Source organism: Tauraco erythrolophus, chromosome 4 (assembly GCF_009769465.1).
Source record: "Tauraco erythrolophus isolate bTauEry1 chromosome 4, bTauEry1.pri, whole genome shotgun sequence".
Classification (NCBI taxonomy): domain Eukaryota; kingdom Metazoa; phylum Chordata; class Aves; order Musophagiformes; family Musophagidae; genus Tauraco; species Tauraco erythrolophus.
In genome coordinates, this window is record NC_141468.1 from 46993619 (window position 1) to 47019529 (window position 25911).

General features: G+C 37.1%; 1 protein-coding gene across 1 annotated transcript in view; it reads left to right on the top strand.

Annotated features, from left to right (window-relative positions):
* The window catches only part of ACSS3 (acyl-CoA synthetase short chain family member 3), a 93146-nt gene extending 69024 nt beyond the window's left edge, over window positions 1-24122 (top strand). The window contains exons 10-16 of the mRNA XM_086610363.1: window positions 1746-1841; window positions 5461-5524; window positions 17713-17794; window positions 18768-18890; window positions 23402-23501; window positions 23579-23754; window positions 24048-24122. Coding sequence (XP_086466489.1) covers window positions 1746-1841; window positions 5461-5524; window positions 17713-17794; window positions 18768-18890; window positions 23402-23501; window positions 23579-23754; window positions 24048-24122 — 716 coding nt within the window. The remainder of the gene's footprint in view (window positions 1-1745; window positions 1842-5460; window positions 5525-17712; window positions 17795-18767; window positions 18891-23401; window positions 23502-23578; window positions 23755-24047) is intronic.
* Window positions 24123-25911: the final 1789 nt, after the last annotated feature.

The following is a 25911-nucleotide window of genomic DNA, read 5'->3' on the forward strand; positions in this document are numbered from 1 at the left end:
CAATAATTCTCATTCTGTGTCTCACAGCTGGAGTTAGGCCCTTGCTTAACCATGCTATGTTAATGCTAATTTTCAGCTACTTTCTAACACCTAAAGTAAAACCACCACAAATTTCTGTCATGTTGTTCTTGCTTCTTTTAGCACTTTAGTAATCATTTAACAGCTTCTGAAGTGGCAGATGAATGCTCTGGAGGCTGAGAAAATTCCCAGCAAAAACAACTGTAACTTCCTTCTACAAGAGAACTAAAAATTATTTTGGCCATATTGATCAGATATAAATATAAAGCTGAAAACAAACCTGCTTTGTTGTGCTGACCCTTAAGAGTGGTGTGGACTATGAATTCCAGGCCAAGTGACCTGAGTCTTGGAACATCTCCAGAAAGATAAAGCCATGTTTTTAAAGTAATAGTCTCATATTTAATTTCTGCTAATATTTACAACCACCTACACTTTATTTTCTGTGGTTGAGAGTTACAGCAGCGTTTAAAAGTATTTTGTGTAGGTCTTTTCTTAGAGAGAAAGAGAAAAGAGTAGCTGGTCTTTTTTTCAAACTTAGACTGCCTGTTATATGACTTGACTGGTTGAGTTTTTATTCCTTTTCTATAATAGCAACTCTTGTAGTATAAAAATGTTATGTGAAATTGTACTTAAGAAAAAGAGGAAGGTGAGAAGGGAGGAATTTCTAGCTGCTTAACTGTGGGAATAATTAGGAAAGTGTAGGCATACAGGAGGTGTTTGTGCTATCTCATTTGGAAGCTCTAAAGAAGGTATTTTACATTATCGCTTCAGAGGGAACTCCAGACCTGCCTTCTGTGGGCTCCGTGCAGGGGCAAAGGCACGTGGTGCCAGTGTTAGACTTATCTGTCAGAAGTTAGATGTATTGCTAAGATTCAAAAGCCAAGAGACATTTGTCTTCTCACATCTTCCCTGAAAAAAAACCCACAAACCACTCCAAAAGGCTATAGTTAGTAAAACTTTAATATTTGAAGATGGAGTAGGAGAAAACATCTGGGTTATGATCACAAAATCTTGCAGTAATTTGATTCCTATTCCTAATATTGTTCTTCATGAGTTTATTTTGGCACCACCAAAAATTTTGATCTGACTTTTCTACTCTGTTTCTTTTTGAGCCTTTTCATTAACTGAAATAGTTCTCACCAAGAAATACTAGTGAGAATATTCCAGGACAATATTCATTATTTACACTAAATTTTGTTAGGCACTACCTCATCTCTATCTTACTGACCAATATTGTCATAGAGAAGATTTGGCATTTATTCACCTTCCGAACCTCTGAATGGATACCTCCAAAACAGAACAACAGACACCTTGATATTGCTTTGCAGGGGTAAGATAATAGACCAAGAATGGATTGATGTGTTTTTCTGGAATTCATTCTTCCCAAGGATATTGACTCAGGAAATAACCCTTGAAGTACATCTGCCCTACATAGTATTTCTATCATGGTTTTGCTGTAGACAGTTTCTTAGTGGCGTGGTGTTTATTTCTGACTATCTTCTATGGAATGGAAAAAGTTCCCCTTTGAAGAAAGCAAATTTCTGTAGTTACATTCATTAGATGATAACATAAAAGCTCCTGAATTCTAAATCTTAAATTACTTGTCTGAGATTTTTATTTCTTTTTATTATTTTGATGTGCTGAATTAGAAGCAAAACTTAGAACCAATAAATACTTAGTCACACTAAGGACAGTCTTAACTGACAGTATTTATATTTTCTTAACAGAATCTGGTTCTGCAATTACTGCTTCCTGTATTGGTTTGGGAAACTCTACAACACCTCCACCCGGACAGGCAGGAAAACCAGTGCCAGGATACAATGGTAAGACTGTGCTAAACATGCTACTAGAAAAGAATATTGCTTATATTCCTAAGTAAGTGCTTTTTAATTTTCATACCTCACAGGGAAAGGAAATTACAATTTTATTAACACGTTTTCCTCCTTCCTGTAACAGGAAGCTCTGCTTTTTTGTGTGTTGTGGAATGTGATTGTGAATAAGAAATTCAGAGTTATGTTCAAGAAAATTGATCAACTACTCCTGCCTTTATTATATGAAAGGGCTAGCACATACTTGTACACTGGATATAACAAAGATATTAAAAAAATACTGTGCTTTATGTACAGTTGCACTGTTTTATATGAGAGCAGCAGTAACATTTGTATTGGCAAATCAGGAAGAAAAATATTAGTAATAACCATCACTAAAAGAGGAAGTGATAACTAGACAAATAATCGTGATAACTTGCACTTGGAAGTGTTCTGTTATACACGTGTTTTCAATTTCAGAGCCTAAATAGTTTTGGTTTGGGAGATGTACAAGAAATAATTATCTCAGAGACATATTGATTGGATTTATTAGATTTTCTTTGGCCCTACAATTTTGTGTGAGAAGTAGTCTGAAGTTCATAAAGAAAGTTCTCTCTGAGGTCTGTGTCTTCCATAAATACATCATAGTGAACTAACTAGCAACTTGGCAAGGATGTAAATCTTGTATTTGAACTCATCTCATACTTTTTAAAAGACAATCAAGGTCAGTTTTCTGTCTTTTTGTACAGGTATATGGGCTCATATTTCAGAAATTTGTTAAGCATGTTATGTTTTTGTGCTTGCGGATCATTTTTATTTCCAGCTGTGGAAAGTGGTAGGCTGTGGACTAACATTGAAAGAATGAGCACTCACTGTCTGGAAGGTATTTGTATGCAGAGGGTGAAGCCACAGGAATAAGAACACAAAAATATTTTTATACTTGAGAATCCAGGTTTTAACACAGCTTTCAAGAATTACTTAAAGTATGAAAAATAATTGCATTAAAGATCAAACCACCTTCAGGAAAAGATCTTACATCATTAGGCAGAAAGAGCTAAGCTGTTTTTATTTCTAATACATACAAGTGAAAATGAACATTAAAGAAAATAAACATTTGCAGCAGCTCTAGGTTTTGGCATTTACAGTTATGGCAGGAAGACAAGCAATAGCTTAACATTAAAACAAAGCCATGAACTTTATCCAGAGTTGTAATAAATAGAGAAGAGTGGAATAATGTAATTGCATCACACATGCCATCAGATTATAGTCAGGCCTAGAAAACAGTATGAGTAGCAAGAATATAAGAATTTCAGATTAATTTTTTTGGATCACTGGGCCTAGTTTAAGTAAAGAATTTCATGAAATAATGACGGAAATGTTTTTAGCATGCCTTGAAATGGAAACTAAATGAGCACTAAAATTCACTAAAGATTTATGAAAGAACTTTACCTCTTTCAGTCTTTGGTTTGAGGCCAATTATGTCCTTTAATGTAACCATTCATAAAATAGTGAGTCTTGAGATTACTCTGTACTGGCAACTGTCTTGCTGTCACCTGCTTCAGTTTTGATGTTGTTTTGCTGCTGTTACTATATTAATTAGAAGAGATCCTTATGCCATTTAGAAGATAGATCTTGTATTTTTAGATTATACATGCAACTGTTAATGGTTTTAGGCATTGCTGAAGTTATGTTGTATTTATGCTGTGATATAAATAGAAAGTTACAAATTCTACTTTTTTTAAGCATAGCCAAATTCTTTCTGTCACAGTATTGCTAAAATAAACTGATTTCTTTGCTGGTTTTTTAGATTACAAAGAATAAAATCAGTATTTAGCTATGATATCAAAGTGCAGGGGCATAAATTGCCTTTAAAAGTGAATCAAGATACTATATTAATTTCTAGCTTTTTGGCCTTAAATCAGACATTATATTGTGCTTTCCCTTTGATCTACTTGAATCCTTTTCAGATAATTTAAATGCATTGTTTTCAAACTGAAGCAAGTTCCACATTTTGAATCAGTTCTTCAGTAATTCAGGAGTGAGCTGTATAGTGTTTCCCTTCTCTAAATTTTTGTACATTGAAATACACTGCTTGCAAGGAGAATAAAAGCTGCATTTGCTACCTTGATAAAATAGTTACAATAAACTGGTTAGATTTTACTTTAGTAAAATAAAAATAGGAAAAACCAGGAGAGAAAACACTGAAAGCTACATGTGAGGGTTCTGAGCCTAAATTCTCCAAATCTAACGATACTATGTTCTTACATGTTCTTACACCATCTAAAAATATATAAGGAAAAAAAGCTTTTCTAGTTTATAAGTGGATTTTATTTATGCCATTCTTGCCATTTTTCATAAGTGTCTTCTATGTTTCCATTCATCCTTTTGATTTGCTATCCCAGTTTCTCCTTCCAAATCAGTGATTTTTAAAACTGGCCTTCTAGACTTGCTTGTGTCTATGTGCTGAGCCATTGCTTTCAGCAGGCTCTTCAATTACTTAAAAATTACCATTCTTTATGAAGGAATGGCTTCAGCCATAAATAGTAAATTACGGATGTTGGCATTCTCTAGACAGATAGGATATGATATAAGAGTCTTAGCAGGGTTTTAGTCAAGAAGTCTGTCATCCTGTTTTCCTTATTTCCTATGGAACTTTTAAATACAGAATGTAAGATTATTTGCATTAATTTAGATCCAGCTGTACATTGCTTTCTTTGCTTGGGCAGGTTTCAAAAAGCATGTTTTTAAATCCATGTCAGCCCAGTCTGTCAAAACCTTTCCTCCCTGTTTTTCCATGGTTTGGTCATTTCACTTTGTTTAATTCCATTTATCACAGGCCAAGCTGATATCTCTCATTCCTTGCTTACGCTCACATCTTCAGATGGAATGGGTGGTTGTAGTAGATTTCCCAGATGACTGCATGGAAGAGGCTATTTCAGGCGTTTTTCCTCAGAAAACTCAGTACCGGGGTATGATAGTTTCACTGAAGGTGATAGGCCAGTGTCATCCAGGGAAAAGGCTTCTGTTGGGAGATCTGGATTCTTCACTGTCCTCTAGCATTACCCTGCTGGGTGGCTTTGGGTAGCTGACGAATTACTTTCCCTCTTTGTGCTAGACTAGAATAAGCCTTGTCAGCTGGGCAGCATCTCTCTGGGTCTCCTGAGAGCCTTTGAAAACCAGACACACTTGTTTACTGGTAATAGTATTTCTCACATTAACTGGGTTAGCCTCTAGTAATCTTAGTTGTTATTTCTTACTCATGTTAACCTGCACACTTTCTGTTGTATGTCGTGTATCTGAAGGGTCGGTCCTTTGCTATTTGGAAGTTTAGATTTTCCAGTATGAAGGTGTCTTTTAATTTTCAGTTCTATGTTTTTCCCTTTTTGACTTTAAGCTATTTCTACTCCCAAAAGCACGAGTATTATTTAAAACTTTTTGTACTTAAGGCTGAATGTTAAAAAGGTCATGAGATTATCCAGTTTGGAACTCCTGAATTACTTAATTTGTTTTGTTGCTTGCTATATTGCCATTCTGAAGTGTGACATAAATTGACATCTGTGAAGAAAGACACTGTCCTCCACCTGAAAATACACTATTTAACAAGAATTCTCTTTCTATACTGCTTTTTTTGCAGTGATGATTCTGGATGAAAATAAGGAACCCGTGAAAGCGAAGACTTTAGGAAATATTGTGGTAAAGTAAGCAAACTAAGTATCTTACAGTTAAGAGAAGCTTCTTATATAAGTTGATTGTCTTTTTCCTGAAAAGAAAGACAATTTTATATATATATAAATTGAAGTAATGAGGGTTGAAAAGCACGTCTGTCTCTGATATTGACACCAAACTGCCAGAACTTTTAATGCCCATTAATGTTGAAAAATGATAGATGAAATTGTGTGAGTGAATGAGTATGGATTGCTGTTTTGTTTTTTTTTTCTTAGACTACAGCAAAGTTTACCATATTAATTACCATCCTGTTGGCACAGGATTAAGCCTTCCTGTTGGGCTGTATGAGCAAGATATTGAATCATTCTCTTAGATGTTTTATCTTTCAGTTTAGTGAAATAGCACAGTGGTGCAGATTGGCATGCTTTGCTATAGTGATGTGATGCTGCCTCCTCTTTCACTATCTCCTAATCCCAACTGATGTACATTCCTAGAGAGAGAACGTGTGTTTCCTGATTTCTGTAAAAACAGCAAGATATCTCTGAGTGTGCTTTGCATGAAAACGGTGTTCAGTTATGGTGGTACTCGGACAAAATACATAAGGGAAAGACTCCAGAAAAAAAATCAACAAAACAAAAAAAAACCCACTGCTGTGCATCATATAGGTGATTTTAGTATCGTTTACCAGACTCCCATCAAATAAGTTCCATAAGCTTTAATATTCTTTTTGAAAGTACACCTTTCTTAGGGAAAGGAGCCTCTGTTTAGATAACACTATGAACATCAATCACATTTCTCTTGACTTCCTTCTGCCATCTTTGTTGCCAGAACCTTTCCTTCCTTCTGTGAAACTCGATAGCCCATACCAGCTCTGTCAGGGAAGTGGCGTGTTCATCGTGTAGATACCGACTTTGTGATTACACCTTAGCTGTAGCCGCCTCTGTTTTCAGTCATAGAAAATACTTCAGTTCTGAACACTTCCTAAGTGCCAGCAAATACAAGTCCTAAAAGAAATGCATTCATTCACTTCTTTTGTGGTAAAGTTTAGGAGAGTTGCGGTAACTCAGTCTTCACCGCTTGCTTAGGCGAATAGAAGGAAATATAAAGATTAGCATTAACCTTCAGTGAATGGAAATTCTGTCAAAAGCCAAAGTGTCTGGGCAGATGTACCAATTTTGATGAGCTGTTAAAGAGAGAAGTTGGCTGAGGATGGAGGCGGTGGCCATGTGAGCTGGAGATGAGACACGTAAAGCTCGAGGCACTGGACAGTGCTGCAGGCACTCAGTGCTAAAAACGGGGGCTGGCTGCGTGGTGCTTGCTTGGGACTCGGAGTTGCCGAGCTGTGGGAGTTTCTGCTCAGCTGTACGACTGATCTAATGTAACTAGACCACTGTGGAGACTGAGATAGTATCACGTAAAATTATTGTACTGTGTGACACAGACATTTGTTTTCAGGATGAAGCCTATACCCTGCCTAATTTTCAGCATCTTGGTTTAAGCCACCAGGACACAGAGGCATGTGTTTTAAGTGCACAAATGATCTCCCTCGAATCAGCAGACTTATATTTAGATGTAGTTTTCCTGTGAGGCATGCAAGATTTTGCATTCGTTCCATTACCAGGTATGAATAATTGAAATTGCACCAGCCTTTAGTAGACTGGTTTGCAGTATCAGTAATCTAGGTCAGAGTGGAGGGCTACTTTTCAAAGCTCTCCCTCCTTTAGTGCCTGATGCTGTAATAAAACATAGGCTTGTGATCAGTGGAGAGAGAGAAAGATACTGTGTAAGCAAATTGATGCTAGCTGTCTTAGGCATTCAGCTAGGATGGGATGAATCGCCTTCCAGATGTGCTCATACCTTGCCATTGACTGCAAGGGTTGCACAGTGAGCTCAGGGTAGTTGCTTAGCATTATCTACCAGAAGTGGAGTGAAATGAACTCCATCCTTATCAACTCTGCCAAACAAGCTGAATTATGTCTACTAATAGGTGATCTTGGTAGACGTGTGCATACATTTCCTGAATCATTACTGTCTTTATCTTGAAGTGCCTGTCAGGAGTGGACATGGCTATATTAGAAGATCCTGCTTGGGTTGTCAGACTCTTAAAGCCAGAATTTATCTTCCCTAATATGGCCCCACGTTTAGGCATTTATCTTAAAGGATTACAAATGTGTTTATATATAGATTTTTTTTGTTGTTGTTTGTTTGTTTTGTTTGTTTTATCTTGCCTAGCATGACTTTTGCTGCAGTCAAATAAATTGATGGGGGAAAAAGGAGGGAGTTTTGGTTTGTTTTGGTTTTGTTTCTTTTTTTTCGTTGAATCACTCAAGAAAGAGTAATGGCACAGGGACACTACTGTTTTGTTGTGTCCATATTTGTTGTAATATCCATTCTGAAATAGGGGGGAGAGTAGAGGAGAAATTACATTGCATCGTTAAAATGGTTGACATGAAACCAATTGTGAGGTAGGTTAACTATCACCCCTCTTTCTCTTCCAGCCTTTTTTCTGGCTTAATGTTTTGAGACAAAGGATCTCTTAAAATTCAGTCTGCAGCTTAACAAAAATAAAAAACACCAACAAAAGTGTCAATGAGCTTTAGGAGGCCAATTGTGGATTTTTTAAACAATTCTAATATTTGAACCTGTGGACTGTTAACAAAAGTTGGTTTTAGGATATTATGGTTTGCAGTGTCTTACCATTTTATTCCAGGTTTCATTCTGATACGTGACCATTTGCTGCAATGTTTAGTTGGTTTTTTGGTCATAAAAATCTGTGGCTGTTAGCTTAAGGCATAACATTTTCTATCTTTTGCTTCGTTCAGCCAAGTAGTTATTCACCTGTAAAATTTTTTCATTTTTTGATTAGAGCTAGTTTTCATAAAGCCCTCTTGCAAAGGTGGCTTTTCCTCTCTTCATCTTTTCATCAGGCTTCTATGTGTACAGACCCCTTAAAAATAGTGGGGGTGATCCTTGTCACTAGCAGTGTTTGTTTCTCACCCCGGGGACGTGTCCCCGTGCAGTGAGAATAAAATGAGGGAGTCAGGATAGTTTTGACTATTACTCTGTCATACACTCATGTGTAAAATATGGTGTACTGTTTTAAAAAAACATACAGGTGTTTGCTTTATCTGCAACATACGTTAGTTGAGAAATATTCTTCAGTGTTTCTTGGAGAGGAGAATGCCCACATGCTGCCTACAATATCAGCTGTGCAAAAGTGGTATGCTGCTGCTCTTGGTTATTTTTATCCCAGTCTAACTCCTGGTAAAGCTGTTGGGGGCTGCTTGAGGCCTGAGGTGCTCATGAGTATAGTATTTAAAATATTCTTGCAACAGAGTTTTAAACTTTACTTTTATCCTGCAGGAGTCAAATACTTTGGAAAGGTAATTCTTACACCTAATTACTCCATCTTTCCGCCCCAAGTACGTTCTTTTCTTTACTTATCTGCCAATGTATACTTGTTTTTTTTTTTTTTTTTCATATAACCATCATCTGTGCCCATTGGAAAGATTTTTATTGATTAGAACTCTCAAACAAGCTCATTTACCTGGACAATGCAATACTATTTTTGACTTCTCAAGTCTTTCAGGATAAAGTAAACAAATGCAGTGTCACAACGAGGGAAAATGAAGACGGCTGCAGCTCATGAGAGTGAGCTTCTATGAATTGTGTCTAAATTTACATTTTTTTGAGCTAGAATCTTTGGACATGAAACATAGTGAACCAAGGATTATTCTGAAGTAAAAATGATAGCACTAATGACCTCCATTTCCATTAACAAGATCAGTCTGATTTAGTGACATACTTCTGCTTGTATTGTTCTGACCTACCTGTAGTTGATACACACTTGAAAATTGTGTGTATGTATGTGTGTAAAGATAATCATGATTAGCCATCAGAATTTTCAAATTTTCTGTTCTCATAAGGAACATAAGCAAAGAGAAATTCCATTTAAATTCCAGTGCAGTAGAAAACTCAGTTTTACACCTGTACGTTATAAAGATCATAAACCCATTATGTTTATTTTATGAAGCAGTTGTCAGCAGTGTCTCATTAGCCAGCGTTATTCTTTATGTTCGCTCAGAACAGCAAGAGGACTACATTTGCCATATACTCGTTCTATCTAGAGAGTAGTGCCTGCCAGTATATTTCCTGCTAGATCCTAGTTACGCTTCCTCTAGTGTTTATGTAGTTAATTTTGTGCCATAATGGAGGTTTATGGGATAAGTAGTTACAATTTTGTTTTACTGATCTCCACTGCACAGAATCACATAAATATTTCTGTTCTATATTCAGAAAGAGGTGAGAGAATAGTTGCATCGTACAGAGATTCTGAAATACTTTGGTTGCATTGGTTAAATTGCATTTAAGAATAGTGACTGTGTGAGAGGCTCTGCAGACTATGAATGTTGTGGTTTTTTTAATGAATTTGGAATTAATGGAGGAAGAGGAAGGAAAATTATAATGTTCTGTCAATAGTTAAAATGATTCAAATGATGGCCCACCCCATTATATAGAGTAAAAACTTGCAAAACCTTATGTGCAGTGCTGTAAGAGTGTAAAGTATTGAAAAACAATATTTATTCACAAGGTTTTATAAAGAAAAGGTCCTGATAAATTTACAGCTTTTTATAACTTTAGATTTTAAGTTAGCTGAATAGAAACGTGACAGGACTTCTGAAGCAAATACCATAAAGTTAATGTCCTTTAGTGGAAGAGTTGTTCATAAGTAAGCAACCCATTCACAGCTTCATGATTTGTGGTACTGTGTTCAATCTTTATACAGTATTTAGAGAGCAAATAGATGTTCAATAAAAAGTTTACTCATTTAATATTTCTTATAATGCATTAAAAAATGAAATAATTCAGTATCTGTGTGGAAGTCTGAAGCAACCTGAAGCCAGAAATGAAGTCATTAAGATGCACAATAGAAATGCTAACCAAAAGAGCTTAAAGGGAAGAAAAGGCAAAGAAAAAGATGTTATCTTCCACAGCACACTGTAGTACCATCAAAGAAAATAAAGAAAAATCTTGTAAGACTTGATGGGTCGACATATGGGCATTCTAACTTGCGATGCACGTATCAGAAAGGTCACAGCTCTCATTTGCACTCTTCCCCTTTCCAGGAAGGAGGCCAGGAGGCAATGGCTGTGTAAAGCAAGGGGAAACTCTACGTGAAGCCAAGAGAATTATATATGTCCTTAGCTCAGAAGACAGACAATAAAATAGAAGCTACCCGAGATGCCAAAATAACCACTGAAGATCTTATTGTTACATAGTGGTGTTCCTCAGGGATCAGTACTGGGGCCAGTGCTATTTAACATCTTTGTTGGTGACATGGACAGTGAGATTGAGTGCACCCTCAGCAAGTCTGCAGATGACACCAAGCTGTGTGGTGTTGTGGACACGCTGGAGGGAAGGGATGCCATCCAGAGGGACCTTGACAGGCTGGAGAGGTGGGCCTGTGAGAACCTAATGAAGTTCAACGAGGCCAAGTGCAAGGTCCTGCACATGGATCGGGGCAATCCCAAGCACAAGTACAGGCTGGGCGGAGAATGGATTGAGAGCAGCCCTGAGGAAAAGGACTTGGGAGTGCTGGTGGATGAGAAGCTCAACATGAGCTGGCAATGTACGCTGGCAGCCCAGAAAGCCAACCATGTCCTGGGCTGCATCGAAAGAAGCGTGGCCAGCAGGTAGAGGGAGGTGATTCTGCCCCTCTGCTCTCGTGAGACCCCACCTGGAATACTGCATGCAGCTCTGGAGTCCCTGACACAAGAAGGACATGGAGCTGCTGGAGCGAGCCCAGAGGAGGTCCACGAAGATGATCCGAGGGCTGGATCACCTCTGCTGTGAAGACAGGCTGAGAGAGTTGGGGCTGTTCAGCCTGGAGAAGAGAAGGCTCCGGGGTGATCTTATTGCAGCCTTCCAGTACTTAAAGGGGGCCTACAGGAAAGCTGGAGAGGGACTTTTTGCATGGGCTTGTAGTGATAGGACAAGGGCAATGGATTTAAACTGACAGAGGGTAGATTTCGATTAGAGATAAGGAAGAAATTCTTCACTGTGAGTGTGGTGAGGCATTGGAACAGGTTGCTGAGAGAAGTTGTGGATGCCCCATCCCTGGCAGTGTTCAAGGCCAGGTTGGATGAGGCTTTGGGCAACCTGGTGTAGTGGAGGGTTTCCCTGCCCATGGCAGGGTGGTTGGAACTAGATGATCTTTGCGGTCCCTTCCAACCCTAACCATTCTATGATTCTATGATTCTATAGTGTTTCAGTAATGAATGTTGTCAATTTTGGGTTTTTTTGTAAGTGTGTGGCACTATTGCTGTTCTGTGATTTTAAAAGAATATATTCTTATATCATTAAATTTAATCCAATGATCAAAAATAATACTAAATATTCTGAAATTTCCTTCTATGAATGTAATAATGACCCAAATTCAAGTACTTAGAGGCTCTAAGAAACATGTCTCTCCTCTGTGATTGTTCCGGAGTGCCTGAAGGAGATTAATCTGTATCTCCATTGCTTGAGTTGTTTTTATTTTTTGTAATTTTAATGATGCTCTTTGACAGTTTGGAAGTGGTGTTTTATGATTTCCTATTAATTTTTAAAGTGGAAAATAAATAAAAAAATACATAAGGTAGCAGAAAATTAAAGGCAATGCAAGAGAGGAAATGTTGCAGACCACCTGAGTGGCTGCTCTCAAGGAAGATTGCTGGAGGGAAAAAAGTGTTGCTTGTAGAACCGTGTAAAAAAAGTGTGTCATCCTGCATAGACCACTTGCCGTAAGTAAAGGTCATACACCTAGGAACAGTGAAAATTTGCAAAATTTATAAGTTGAAGGACTGTAGCCTAGAAAGCAGTGACTTTCAGAGGAGCTCTGAATACACAAGGTTGTTGAATGAAATGTAGCTGCAAGTGTAACTGAGCAGGGAATATGATCCCTTGTTATTCAGTATGGAAACTGAAAAGAAGCTAATATTACTATCTTGGATATGATGTTAGTGAAACCATTAATGCATTATGTTCAGTTCTTATGTCCATATTTCAAAAGGCTATTGAGAAACTGGGTTTTGGGGAAGATATGAATGAGTGCTGGAAAGCTTGGCTTAAAGAAACTTTGGAGTTTGACTTGCAGTATGTAGTTTATCCAAGATCAGGTAAGTGATGGCTTTATCAAGGTCAGGAAATACTCATAGGACAAAGACATCTCAGAGACTGCTGTTAATCTAGCATAAAGACATTGGAAGCTGAAGCTAGATATATTCAGATGTTAGGAAAAACATAGTTTTAACAGCGAAAGTATTAAACCAATGGAACAAATTATTGAACAGAGTGATTTTCTTTGACACCTCTAGGTTGAACCTGGATATCTACCTTAAAGACACACTGTCATTTAACCCACAGTTGTGGGCTGGAGACAGGAATTTAGTAGGTGACATCCTTTAAGATGTGTTATTAGGGAAGTCAGATTAGATGATCACGATGAGTCTGTGCAAAAGATTTCTCTCCCTGCCAGCCTCCCACGTTTTTTTTTCAGCTTTGTCTTTTCCCTTTACAAGTGAAACAATGAGTAGGCCTTTCAATGTGGGAGCAATTTGGCCAAAGATGGATTTTCTAACACGTCTGACAGAGTACATGTGAGTAGTGTTTGAACTTTCATTATTTTTAACCTTTTCCAAGCACTTTCACTAGGTTTTGATGCGTTCTGTCTTCCTGACTAAACTATAGGTTGTTTTTCCTGCAAAATCCACACTGAAATTGGCTACTTTTGTGACCTCTTTCAGCTAGTTAAAGGAATATTTCATGTAGGCTGGTGAATATTCAAGATGCTCTCTCTTCTCTTGCCCCTTCTCCACTGTTTTCCCAGTGGTGTTGTTCCTCGTATCTGAAAAAGTTCCTAGATTCCAGATGGCTTTCAAACTTGAATTCAAAAGTTTTAAGAGTGATGGTTATGCACAGCACTACATAAATGCTGAGTAATAATATAGCTGCCAGTCAAGATGATTTAGCTGCATTCGCAAACCGAAACTCATTTAACAATAGATTATACTTGCTTTGACTGCCTGTAATGAACAGCCTGTGAGTACCACGGTCTACCATAAAATAAAAGGATGTCTTTTCTGAAACTCGGAAAGGTAGCATCTGTAATAGTTTTTGACTTTCATTTGTACTTTCAAAAATCTGCTTTTGTCTGTAAATTATTTTTTGAGTGCTGTGTCTATAATTGCTTTGTTCCATCAACAAGGAATCTTACATCACTTTGATGAGTGGCATCCTGAAAGCATGTGACACATGGAGTCAGATTTTTTTGGGCTAAACTAAAGGTGGGCTGTTCTGTATAAGGTCAGCCACTGTTGTATGAAAAATAAATGAACTGTGAAACAATACTTAAAAAACAGATAATGATTGTAGTTCAAAATTCTCTAGCAGAAAACAGTTACTATGAAAGCACTTCAGAGTTTTTCTGTGAAGCTGCCAAGCTCACCTAATCTGTCTTAGTTTCTCCACTTTACAATAAAATTACCTTCTTATCTTTGTAACATATAGCTGGAGTGGATCTTGGTAAGATGAACTCATGTAATTTACATCATTAATTTACACAGTTTACCTAGTTTTCCTGATGCTGTTCTAAATGTGTTCAACCTTGAAATGAGAAATGGGCCTGGATCTGTACTCCTGTAGTTCTGCAATTGTCACCTTAATTTCACTGCAGTAAATGGAGAATAGCATCATTTGTACTGTTCCTCCTGTATTGGTGAAAAATTGGCATGGGTGAGATCAAAATACAGACCTATGCATCTTTTTTTTTAAGTTTGAAATCCAAAGGTAAACGTTTCTCAAGTTCAGGTGCTTTGATTCAGCTCAGTGTAGGTTTTTGGCTTGAACCTGGACTTGGGTTTGAAACTGTGCTTATTCTTTGCTAGTTAAATGGGATGAGTTGATTGTAGTTATCCTGACCCAATATAGCTGGTAACACATTTGTATTTTAGAAAAAGCTGGCAAGCTAGTCTTGAATTTGTATTTGTTGAAGCTCGTGACTGTCCTCTCCAGAAGGAAAAAGCAATGATGAGATAGAAGATGCTACCAAAGTTAGGACCATATGAAAAATCCAAGAAAGAATAGTGTAAGGAAGAGCTTATCTTTGAACTGACAGCACATGCAAATGCTCAGCACTGCCTGGATTGTGGCTTGGCATGCAGGGCGAGAGAGAGAGAAGGTAACTGATAGCTAGAGAAATACAGTAAATGTGTTCCAAAGGGAAACCAAGCAAAGCAACTTCTTTGTGTATTGTAAGCAGTAGGATGTCAAAAGTGGAAATGATGATGAAAGAGCCTACCTTCTCTTATCTTGGTCTTTTGTGCTTCTGTCACTTGTGAAAGGAAAGCAGGCCCATCTCTGGGGCAATCATGCTTGCTGATGCATATCTGGCATTTTTTGGTCAATATATCCTCTTAATAACAATAATCCCAAAAGGCCTTGAGTATCAGCTCAGTGCTTGGACAATGAGGCAATAGTCTTTAAATATAGAGCTTTTGTAGATAGGTGTTATGTTTCCTAGGGAGAACAGACTCAAACCCAACATCTCAAAATGTTCCTTTTTTATGGAAAGGTTTCAGGTTGCTGTTATTTTCTGACAGTCTGATTTTCTATCTCCTGGCTCCTTTCACATAATTATGATCCAGTTCTGCTCCCTTTGGAATTCATGGCAGCATTCTTAGAGACAGCAGTGGGATGGAGGTAGGTTTGGCTCTGGGCATTTTAATCCTGATGTCCTGGCAAAATTCCAACACATGTAATTGTGTTCTGGCAAAATAAATTCCACCTTTTATTAATTTTATTATTTGTGTTATTTGTGATGCTAAGAACTTTACTATCATAGAAGAATTGTATGTGCCCATTGCTCTGGAATTATTTTGCCTACAAGATGGACACATGGAAGATGGCATTCAGTTTTTGCTTAGCAGACGGAATGGAGTCATAATTGCAAGTAATGTTTTACAGAAAGCCATGGAGGCATATTTTCAGATTGTGTCTGTGTTGTGCTTTGTTTTGCTCTATAGAGATACCTGCGGTAGCCAGTAGTTTAGCAGTCTGGTTTCCATAGACTCTCAAAATATACATTGTGGATGTGCTTATCATGGCAGTTTTCTTTTAAAAAAAAAATAAATCAATGACAAGAACAAACACCCTCCCAACTCCAAACGGTGGGAGAAAGAATTATATTTTTGGTGATGCATACTTCTGTGTTTAGATTTCTAAACAATTACAGTTACAGAAAGGGAAATGCTGTTCTGATTTCAGCAGTAGAATTAGTTCTTCTGTTTAATGACTGACTGCAAATAGACTAAATAGAGTTGTGGAGAAATTATTTAGGACTTTGTCAATATGAATTGTCTTTTACCATCACAAGGGTGTTTCAGACTCTTAAATAAATTTAATGTGCAAAATTTGCAATGACTGAGGCTGTTATGAATTGCTATGCTATTAGCAACCTGGCAACAACCATAGTAACTACCATTCTCTAGTGGTTTTTCTTGAATCTAAAGAAGAGATTTTTTCTTTTAAACTCATACGTACACACACACCAGGATCAATATATTGTTTTCCTAATTTATTTTTTTTCAAGGCAAATACTCTGTAGGTCATGTTTGTGTATCACAAGGATGCTTACTAATCTTGAAAGACTTAAAATAAGCCAGTGAATTCCCTCTAGATGGGCAGAAACCAACTTGCTCTTCTGAAGCCTGGGTGACTACCTGGGAATTATCTTGGCATTCCTGTCCTTATCTTAGCCATACTTTCAGGGAATGTGATTTATAGGATGTGTTGGGCCAGAACCCTCAGAGAAAGAGTAATGTGTATAGTAGTATATTCTATTACTCTAATCAAGCTGAAAAGAACTGGGACTGTAAAAAATCATAGATTTGAATCATTACTAGATGATATGTCCTTTTCAATGTAGCTTGTACTATTTATATAATATTTAGGTAAAATATATATATATAACATTATTCTTTTAGTAAATGTAATGTTAGAAATGTGCACGTCACTGAGCTGGTAGCACCTGTCCTTGTGACCTGAACATCATAGGAGACTTGTAATGACATCAGTGTTGCTATGCTACAGAGAGATGTTTCACTGCTAGAAATGTCTTTTGGTGTCATAGGGGTGCTGTCACAATAGGAAATAAAATAACTCTGGCTAAAAATTTGCTGGTTAGGAATGCAGGCATATGCTAGTAAAATCTGTATGAGGCATTTATGATTTTATCTGTATAAATATGCTTACTTGCATGTTCTCTGTGTTGCTAGGGTTAAGCTTCATAAAATTTGTGTTGATATGTCTGAATATGGATCTCGTAGGCAGTTCGAGTAAGCTGTGGTTAAAGCTATCAGAGCTTTAAAGGAAAAAGCAACCACTTTGTTAGTTGAGACTTCTGTAGCTTCTCTTCTTCCAGCAGATATGTATGTGAAATACTCCGTCTTTTATCATGCCCATATCCTTGACTAAAGAATGGGTGTATAGTATACATTGAAATTTCAACTAATAAAGCAATCCAAAATTTTGCAGCTTCACTTCTTAAAAAAATAAAAACAAGTCCAGTTATTTTAGAAAGTTCTAAAAGTGACTCTTATCAATATACTTTCAAAGAACTCTTCCAGTAATTCCAATAATATTGTGCACAGTTTAAATTAAAAAAAAAAATTATTCAGATTCTTATGACTGAAATAATTCAAGTTACATCTTTTTACAGAAACTGAAGATCTGTGCATCTGATAATTCAATTCATATGTCTATACATGTGTGAGTGTGTATGTGCGTTAGAGAGATACCTATAATAATGAAATTGTCTGTATCAGAGCATATATGCACACATTTCTGACAGATACTTCATTCTTGGAAATTTTGAAAACTAAATGTTGATAACATATTTATAATACTGTATATAGTGTTTACACAACCAAATATTATTTTACTGAATGCCAGAGATGCTTATGTTGTATGGAAGGTATGTCTGAATACAGTTCAGAGCTGTATGCGTGTGATCACAACAAATATATGGTCGTTTTGATCTGTTATCAGCATATTATTAAACAGAACTTGTTTCTGATTCTATAGCCAATGATTATTTATCTGAATATAAGGTATGAATGGAAAGCATGAGTTGTACTTATTATCTGTGTTTCTAACTACTTCACTCTGCTTGTTTTAATTTAAGGTTGCCTTTGCCTCCTGGAGCATTCTCAGGTCTTTGGGAAAATCAGGAAATGTTCCAGAAGTTATATTTCCAAAAATTTCCAGTAAGAATTACAAAATCATATAAACTTCTGGTAATCCTGCAGAACTTAATGATATTAGATTTAAACTGGATAACATACAAAATTAATTTCTTATTTTAATGGGAGATCTTTGATGTATGTGATACAGAATTAAAAACATTTCAAGGTAAAACTTTCTTCATACATACTTCAAGCTTTTGGGCACGCTGTTTTGTTTTGTTTTTTTCAAGATCTGAAACAGAAGCAGTAAACCCAAAGCTTCTGAACATAAAAGTCAGTTTCTGTCATTTAATCTAATAAAAGATATAAACTTTGCAACCTTAGATTAGCATAGCTTCAAATATACTACTGCTGTTGACATGTAGTCATTCTAACTTAGTATCAGTCCAAAATATGCACTTGCCCACTGTGCATGTAGATACATTGGAGGCTCCCTACTGAATTATGTTATGTTTCCTTGTCAGATGAACTATCCAAGGACTGTCTTCCTCCTTTCCTTGTAGAAATAGATAGGTTGGTCCTATGTGAATGTCCAAAATGAAGGTTCGGTTCAATAAAAGTAGATGAGTGAATTGATCAGGCAAATTATTTTTTGTGTGCACTCACATCATAATGATGGTATATGTTTGAATCCAGCAAACACGGGTATCTTTAGGGGCAATTTGACAACTGTCATTGTATTGTAACAATTCCATTCTCCTTGTGCAGATTCAGGCAGCATCCAACTCCAAGCTGTCAGGGATCAAAGAAAGCAGAGTTGGAAAAAATCCAAGTTTATGTATTCTTTTAACAAAGACTACAAAACCTTTCTGGAAAGGGAGCTACATGGTATATTATGACGTAAGAATGGTGAAAAATATTACAGAATTAAATCTTTCAGGCATGAAAAATGTAATTAATTTGAAACAATCAGTTTTATTTATTGGTTTCAAAGGAAATGAATGGGTGTTCCTAGTACTATTTCTGAGTTTATTTTTGGTTGTGTTGTGTTTAGGGATATTATGATACTATGGATGCAGGTTATATGGATGAAGATGGCTATTTATATGTCCTGTCTCGAGCTGATGATGTGATCAATGTCGCTGGACACAGAATTTCAGCAGGCGCGATTGAAGAGGTGAGCATTGCCTGACAGTAAAATAGAAGAGTGAAAGATGAATGAAGAAAGCTGAGACTGAAAATCTCACAAAATATCTCGTTTTCTGTCTGCTTTTATTTGATCACATTTCCATTGGTACTTTTAACCAAAACATGAGTTGTTTTAGGTCATTCCTATTAAGGTGCTTTCCAAGACCATAATAAATTTAGTCAAGAATATGCAGTTTGTACCATGGAATTGATAATACAGATGTCATACGACATTTGAAGGTGGAGTTAAGGGGCAATATGGTTGCATGGGAAGCATTCCTCTAAGCTCTGATAATGTATTTATTTGGGAATACATTAAGATAATGTAGGGTCAGTGTGCCAAGTAGTTTCACCGACTACTGTAGTTACTTAGGAGTAGAAACTTTTATTGCTCAAGTACAGTTGTTAGTTTTGTTTTTAAAGCACTTGGTGTTGGCTGAATTCTTTTCACATAGACTCACATTCAGTGCTTTTTCTTTATTTGAAGAGTTTCCTTCACGGTTTCTTGAGAGTTGTTTTGTCTCTTATTGTTATGAGCAGTGCTAAATGAACAATGAAAATTTCTGTAAAAAAACCCTGCTGTTAAATTGAAAGTCATTAACGTAATACCCATGCAACTCAAAAAGTTGACAATAGTGTAGTTCATAATAGTATCTGAATTTCCTATCATTGTTCACTCACCTCTCGGGAACCACTGTGATTGATTGCCAGTTACAGATTTCCCTGATGACATATCAATTGCTTATTCAGGGAGTACAGGAAAAGGTGTGCTGGGCATGTACAAGGGAAAAATACACTTTTAAGAACTCTGAATTTAACCGTTCACTGAATCACAAAGTAATCTGTGAGTCATTTTTTGCTTTATAATGTGTATTAGTCTAGTGACTATTTTTTTAAAGGCTAGAAAACTTAGGATAGCAGAAATCGTAATTGCACAGAAATGAACAAATTCAGATAAGCATAGGTAATCTTCCGAGAATCGGTCAGCCAGGGAACTGAACCAGCCGCTGCTCTGACTTGGGTCTATGAAGCCATAAAAGTGGCGTTCAGTCCACTTAAAACTCTTTCCCTTTGAAGTCGTATATTTGTGTTGCTCTACTAAAGCGCCACAGGGAATGTCATCCCCACCCCTCAGTGCTCTGCTGCTCAAGGGCTGAGCTGGGCATTGTTTCTTCGCTTCAGGCTGAATCTGAAGCTAGTATAACAAATGATGAATTGAATCACCTCCTCAACTGTATTACCTTTGTATCCATTGTCCTAAGCTCAGTATCTCTGTTTTTCTCCCTGCTAGTTAGGTCTTTCCCCTAGAAACTGAAAATGTTTCATCACTACGAAATTCTAGAAGCTTTTCTATTCACCTTTTGAACAAAGCTAAGAACCAATAGTGGTGTTAATGCATGCACAGCAAATTGCTAGTTAAACAGGAAAGCATTAACAAGACCACAATTAGCTCTTCAGTAAGATCAGTAAATACAGAATTAGAGGTTCGTTGAGTTGCCATCTAATTAAGCGGCAGTCACCTTGTTGAGCAAGTATATGCTCTGCATTTACATTATAGCTGCATTACAAGCTTAACGAGTTTTTCCTTAGTGCTTTGACTAAGAATTTCAGCTACATTATTTTTAAAACAATTAATTTCTTTGTCTAAGGTATCTATTAGTGTCATTGGGACTCTATTTTCACTGCAGTGGTGTAGGTGTTACTGTGTACCTTGCCAATCAGTGAGTGTTAGCCATTATGGTAGCCTCAGCTTGTGGTGTTCCATCCCTCTCTTTTGTCTGTACATCTGTGGTGTCCCTGCTTGCCTGGCCTCTTTCTGAAAAAGCCCAAATCAAATCTTGCCCATCTGAGGCAACAGACTTGAAATTGTGGAATTTAGCATGAGAAATTCCCTTCCTGACGGTGGAGTTTCTGTCTGCTGCCACATTAGATGTCCATCATTGTGCCCAGTGATCATTCTAGGAATGATGTTACACTTTCTTGAGATTTTTCTTACTTTTAAACAATTTTTAAATGTCTAGTGCTGAATCTGTTTTCTGTTCTTCTTTTCAGCTGTCTTACAAAGTTTGATAATTTTTAAATTAGTATTTACACTTTTGGTCATTTGAAATTAGCTCTCCCAAAGTCAAAGGCATGTTGATAAGATTTTGGATAGACTGGTAAAGAAATATATTACAGTGATTGGAACATTCCAGCTTAATGTAAGAATTTGATGAACAATTGACAGACTGGAATGACACAAACAAGCTACTACAAAACAAGCTGGCAACACGTAAATCTCCACCGTAAGGGTCCTGTTGATGCCTTATAGGTAATTATGGTATGGACGGTAATGTCAGATTGCTGCAGGCTTTTCTTCCTATGTTTTAATGGAAAGCACAGTTCCTCTAGTTGTAGACTTCACTAGTCTACTTTTCCATAATTCAATACTTTTTCCTTTTTTTATTTTTTCTCCTATTGCAAGCAAGTTGCTGTGGTTGGAGTTGAGAAGTCAGAGCAGGAAAGAACGGGTATTTATAGAAGGAAATGGAGGGCATTATTGAGGCTCTGGACTAGAAGTGACTGAAGCTCATGGGTGTGTGTGATGCATTGAAATACCATGGAGATTTGGAGTTGCACAAGATTCATTCCTGTATGATTTTTCAGTTTGGATACAATGAATTCTGGACAAAGTAGACTGCATCTGAATTCAAACGCCCTTGTGTATATTTAGCTTCAGCATTTTTGCATCACACTCTTCTGTCCTTCTAGTTCTGGGATGAGCCCAGCCAGAACTAACAGGCTGTTGCATTTGCTGTTCTAAATACGGCTTGTGCACATCCTGTTTCATTACTGTGAAAAATCTACAGTTTCAAAAGGTGTGTATAAATGGTTGTGCTTTTGTGCTTTGATAGAGCATGCTTCTAATATCATGCTAAGTATTTCTCACTTGCTTTTTTGTAGCATGTGACATTTCTGGGATTGTAGTTTGTGAAGTGAGTATAGCTTCTGTTGAACAAAATATGCAGCAAACACTTTGTGCAGATTTATTTTGCTAAAAGCTACTCGGTCTGTGTTGTAGTGACCATGCCACAGAGAGCCAGTTTCTTCTTCCTGGGTTGACTACGAATCTTAAGGATGGTCAGATCTGCATATAGGATGGATTATGGGAGACCCTTCGAATTGTTCCTTCCACCATTGGTTTCAAAACCAGGTCACACAAGAGCCTTCCTTTTGTAATTGGAAGAGCAGTGATTCAGCTTTTCCTTCTTTCAGGCTTTTTTTCTTCTCTCTTCTCTTTACCTTTCCTGTCTTCTTCCTCATGCTCACACCGTTGTGTGAGTAGCCAATGCAAATTTCATGTTCCTACTAAAAAAAAAAAAAAAAAGCCTTTATTCTTAAAACTTCTTTTAGTTAGTCTTCCTTTCAGTCATCCCATTGCCTTTGATTTTGACAACACAGTATGTGAAGATCTGTTATTGGCAAACATATAGTCCTTGTATGCACAAATAAATTAATAAGCGCAGTCACTTTATGTGACCTCTGGGTGGCATTTGTGTAGGGTTTGTGTTGTGTTAGGTCCTCTTTGTGGTTGAGTACAGAGGATGTGTTGAAAGTGCTGTTGACACCAGGATGCCCCAGGGGACACTGATAACTACATGAAAAGAGCCAGTTGCTTTAGAAGTGGATTCACAACTGCTGTTATCTTGAGTCCAACTTTGTCCCAGACTTAGTGACACACTTCTCAGTATGTACTGAGACATCCTGGTGACTTTTTTCCTGGAAGTGAGAACCTTCAGCTGGCTAATTGGAAAGAAAAGAGAATCTCTCACTTTTTTTCCTAAAAGAGAGTTTAAGATGTTACTGCTATTGTCCCTTACTTGTATAATTGTGTAAGCGTGTAGTAGGAAGGAGGAGACTCTTGTTTTATTCCCTTTTTGGTCTAAGGAGGCTGAGACTTAATGTTTCCAAGAGAGTGAGCTGAACTAGGCTGGCTTCAAGCTGAGGTTGAGCCTGTATTTGGCTTTGGTTGAAACTATGCCTTTGTGCAGCAAAGAATGAAAAAGACGGGAGTCAGGGAGAATGAACTGATATGACTTTACACCCCTGTAGTAGGAGTCCTTCTGTGGTTTTGGTCCTTACCCCCCACACTTAATTCCACGTTATTTGTAACATTAGACTAATGTTATTTGTTCCAGCAAGGATCTCACTAACAAAAACAAAGATGTGATACTTTCCCAAAGCTGTAAGGAAATCACCTTTGCTTTGTTCTGTGTCTTGTGCTGCCACAGCTTTTATTTCTTACGTTTGTTTGAAAACTATACATAAGTGTGTATGAAAGTATACACACATGTGCATCTGCAACATGTGTAATTGGAATCCTGAGGTGTACTGACTAAATACTTTTTCCTGTCAAAATGTAAGAAATAAATCTATTTTTTATGTCCGTGCCTATGGAATTTTTTAACTGAAATGTTCAGTTATTATTAGTTCAGTTTAGTTTTGTTTTCTGTCCCTCAGTGTGTTCTCTTCCATCACGCTGTGGCAGACTGTGCTGTTGTGGGCCAGGAGGATCCGTTAAAAGGACACGTTCCGTTTGCGCTGTGTGTACTGAGAGAAGGTGAGAGCTCGCTGCTACTCATGTTACTAAGATTGCGAAGTCCCAGAAAGGTTAAAGGATATGCACTTCTTTACTAGGTGTAAAGACAGAAGAGGAGGAGATTTTGGAAGAGATTGTTGAGCGAGTTAGAACAAGCATTGGTCCAGTAGCAGCTTTCCAGAAGGGAGTGTTTGTGAAACAGCTCCCAAAAACACGCTCTGGCAAGATACCACGTTCAGCTCTTTCTGCACTTGTCAGTGGAAAGCCATATAAGGTAAGTTGGAAATGTACACTTTAATGAATTAAGCACTCATGCACAGCCAAAGACACATCATCATGGTTTTGATTCTCTAGACCATTCTGCAACTGGTCTATGACACCAGGTAGTACGTTCTGGTTTATTTCTACTGTTTCTTACCCAAATTTCATGTTCCAGAGCTTTCCGGATACTTTTTTCTTGATTGGTTTTGAAGGCTGGATTTAGAAGATTTTCTGGATTAAATTCTGTCTCACTGTTGAAGAACAGCCATCTACTATCACATGCTTCTGTGTATTCTTCCTTTTTAGATAACACCGACCATTGAAGATGCTACTGTGTTTAAACACATTGAAGAAGTGTTAAAGAAAAATAAAATGGGATAATAGGTTGCTAACAAATGTGTCAGTTACTGAAGTATACGAAGAGACTTTCTGTTAGGAAAGTCCACATTATAAAACTGGTAATCATTTGGGACTAATTTTTTTTACTTCAGTAACGTTACTGTGTTCTTTACCATATCGTCAGAGCCAATGACACATAATAAAGTCTCTGAATGTTGTCATTATATAGTGGATATTAAGATTGCTAAGAATTGCAAACAGAATTCATACATTTATATAGCCTTAAAGGGAAGGAGCGACTGGATTATTTCATATGATGTCATGTAACCTTGCATTTCAATCCAGTATTGTACCTTGTGACCAGTAACTTGAATTTGGCTAAACAGCTTACATAAGGTAAGTCATGAACTGAGGAGAGCAATCAATAGGAATTCTAATGTGAAAATTATTGCAGACGTAAGTTGTCCTCACTTGTAAATTGTAAGCCTTTATGTCTTTTAAATTTTTATAAATTTTAAAATTTTTAAATTAGTTTTATTGATTCCACTGTTTGTTTTTTTTTCCTAAGTCTTTCTGCTATAAATTAGATTCCTCTAATTTTTTTACTCAGTAAGTTTCTGAAATGTCTTTTTTGCAGAATGATAGATCACTTCTGGCTTTAAAATCTATGAACATCTTGATTTGTCCATAATAATATTCAATAAAACCTGTGTTTTTTAAATAAAGGCAGGCATTTACTCTTTGCATTTTCTGGTAATTTTATTGTTATAGTTTGTATCACTTATGATAAGTATAACCAGAATCTGCTTTTGCTGACATAATTGGATGTTTCAGGCTCGCTGAGATAACCAAGAAATTTAGCAAATAAAGCTACCAGGTAGCCCATTCTTGACTTTATAGTCCGTTTCAAAATACTTACAGGATTCTCAACAAACTGGGGGTTGGAGGATACGCTCTCTAAATGCATTACTTCTCAAGCTGCAGGGTTTTAACTGAACAATAAGTATAAAATTCCTCTTAAAAATACATGTTCACAGAAAAGTTTAAAAGCAGAGAAGCTACTCAAACTCAGCAATGCTTTCTAGAGGAAGAAACAGTAAGCAATATGCAGTTCAGATTATATTGTATAAAAGACAGATTCTGTACTTAGGCTAAGCTAAGGTAGAAGTTAAGTCATGACATATTTTGCTAATGCAGTGTGTCCTCAAAAGAGTCCAGAAATACTATTACCTCCTCTTGGGTAGAAGTAAGGATGGCAGCACTGCTAAGTGGTAAAATAAATCAGCAGATTGATGTAGGAGCTAAAAGGTGGTACAGAGGTGCTGATTAACGTGAGCCATACCCTGATGTTGCCTTGTGCCTGTGACCTTTTTGTAGAGTCAATGAGCTCTACCAGTGCTATAGGAAATAATTAAAAAGTCCATGTGTTTTTTCACTGGGGACTGCATGTAGCTGAGCCAGCTGTCTTGAACCAGGTCATACAGTCATCTAATAAAACAGCCTAGTTTCAGTCTGTGCTGTACTTGTTTTTTCCGAAATAATTGCATGTGTGGACATGGTGCTTAGGGACATGGTTTAGTGGTGGACTTGGCAGTGCTAAGTTTACAGCTAGACTTGATGATCTTAAAAGTCTTTTCCAACCTAAACAGTTCTGCGATTCTATAAGGTAGCCGCCCTGCTCAGCTCTTTGATTTAGTTGAAAATCGCAACCTGAACAGGGAGTTAAAGCATTTAAAGACTGAGTAAAGGCTAATGATGCTTTATGGTAGATAAGCTAACTATACATGTTAGTGATTTATATGTGGGAGGAATTTTGCTCCTCAGAGATGTC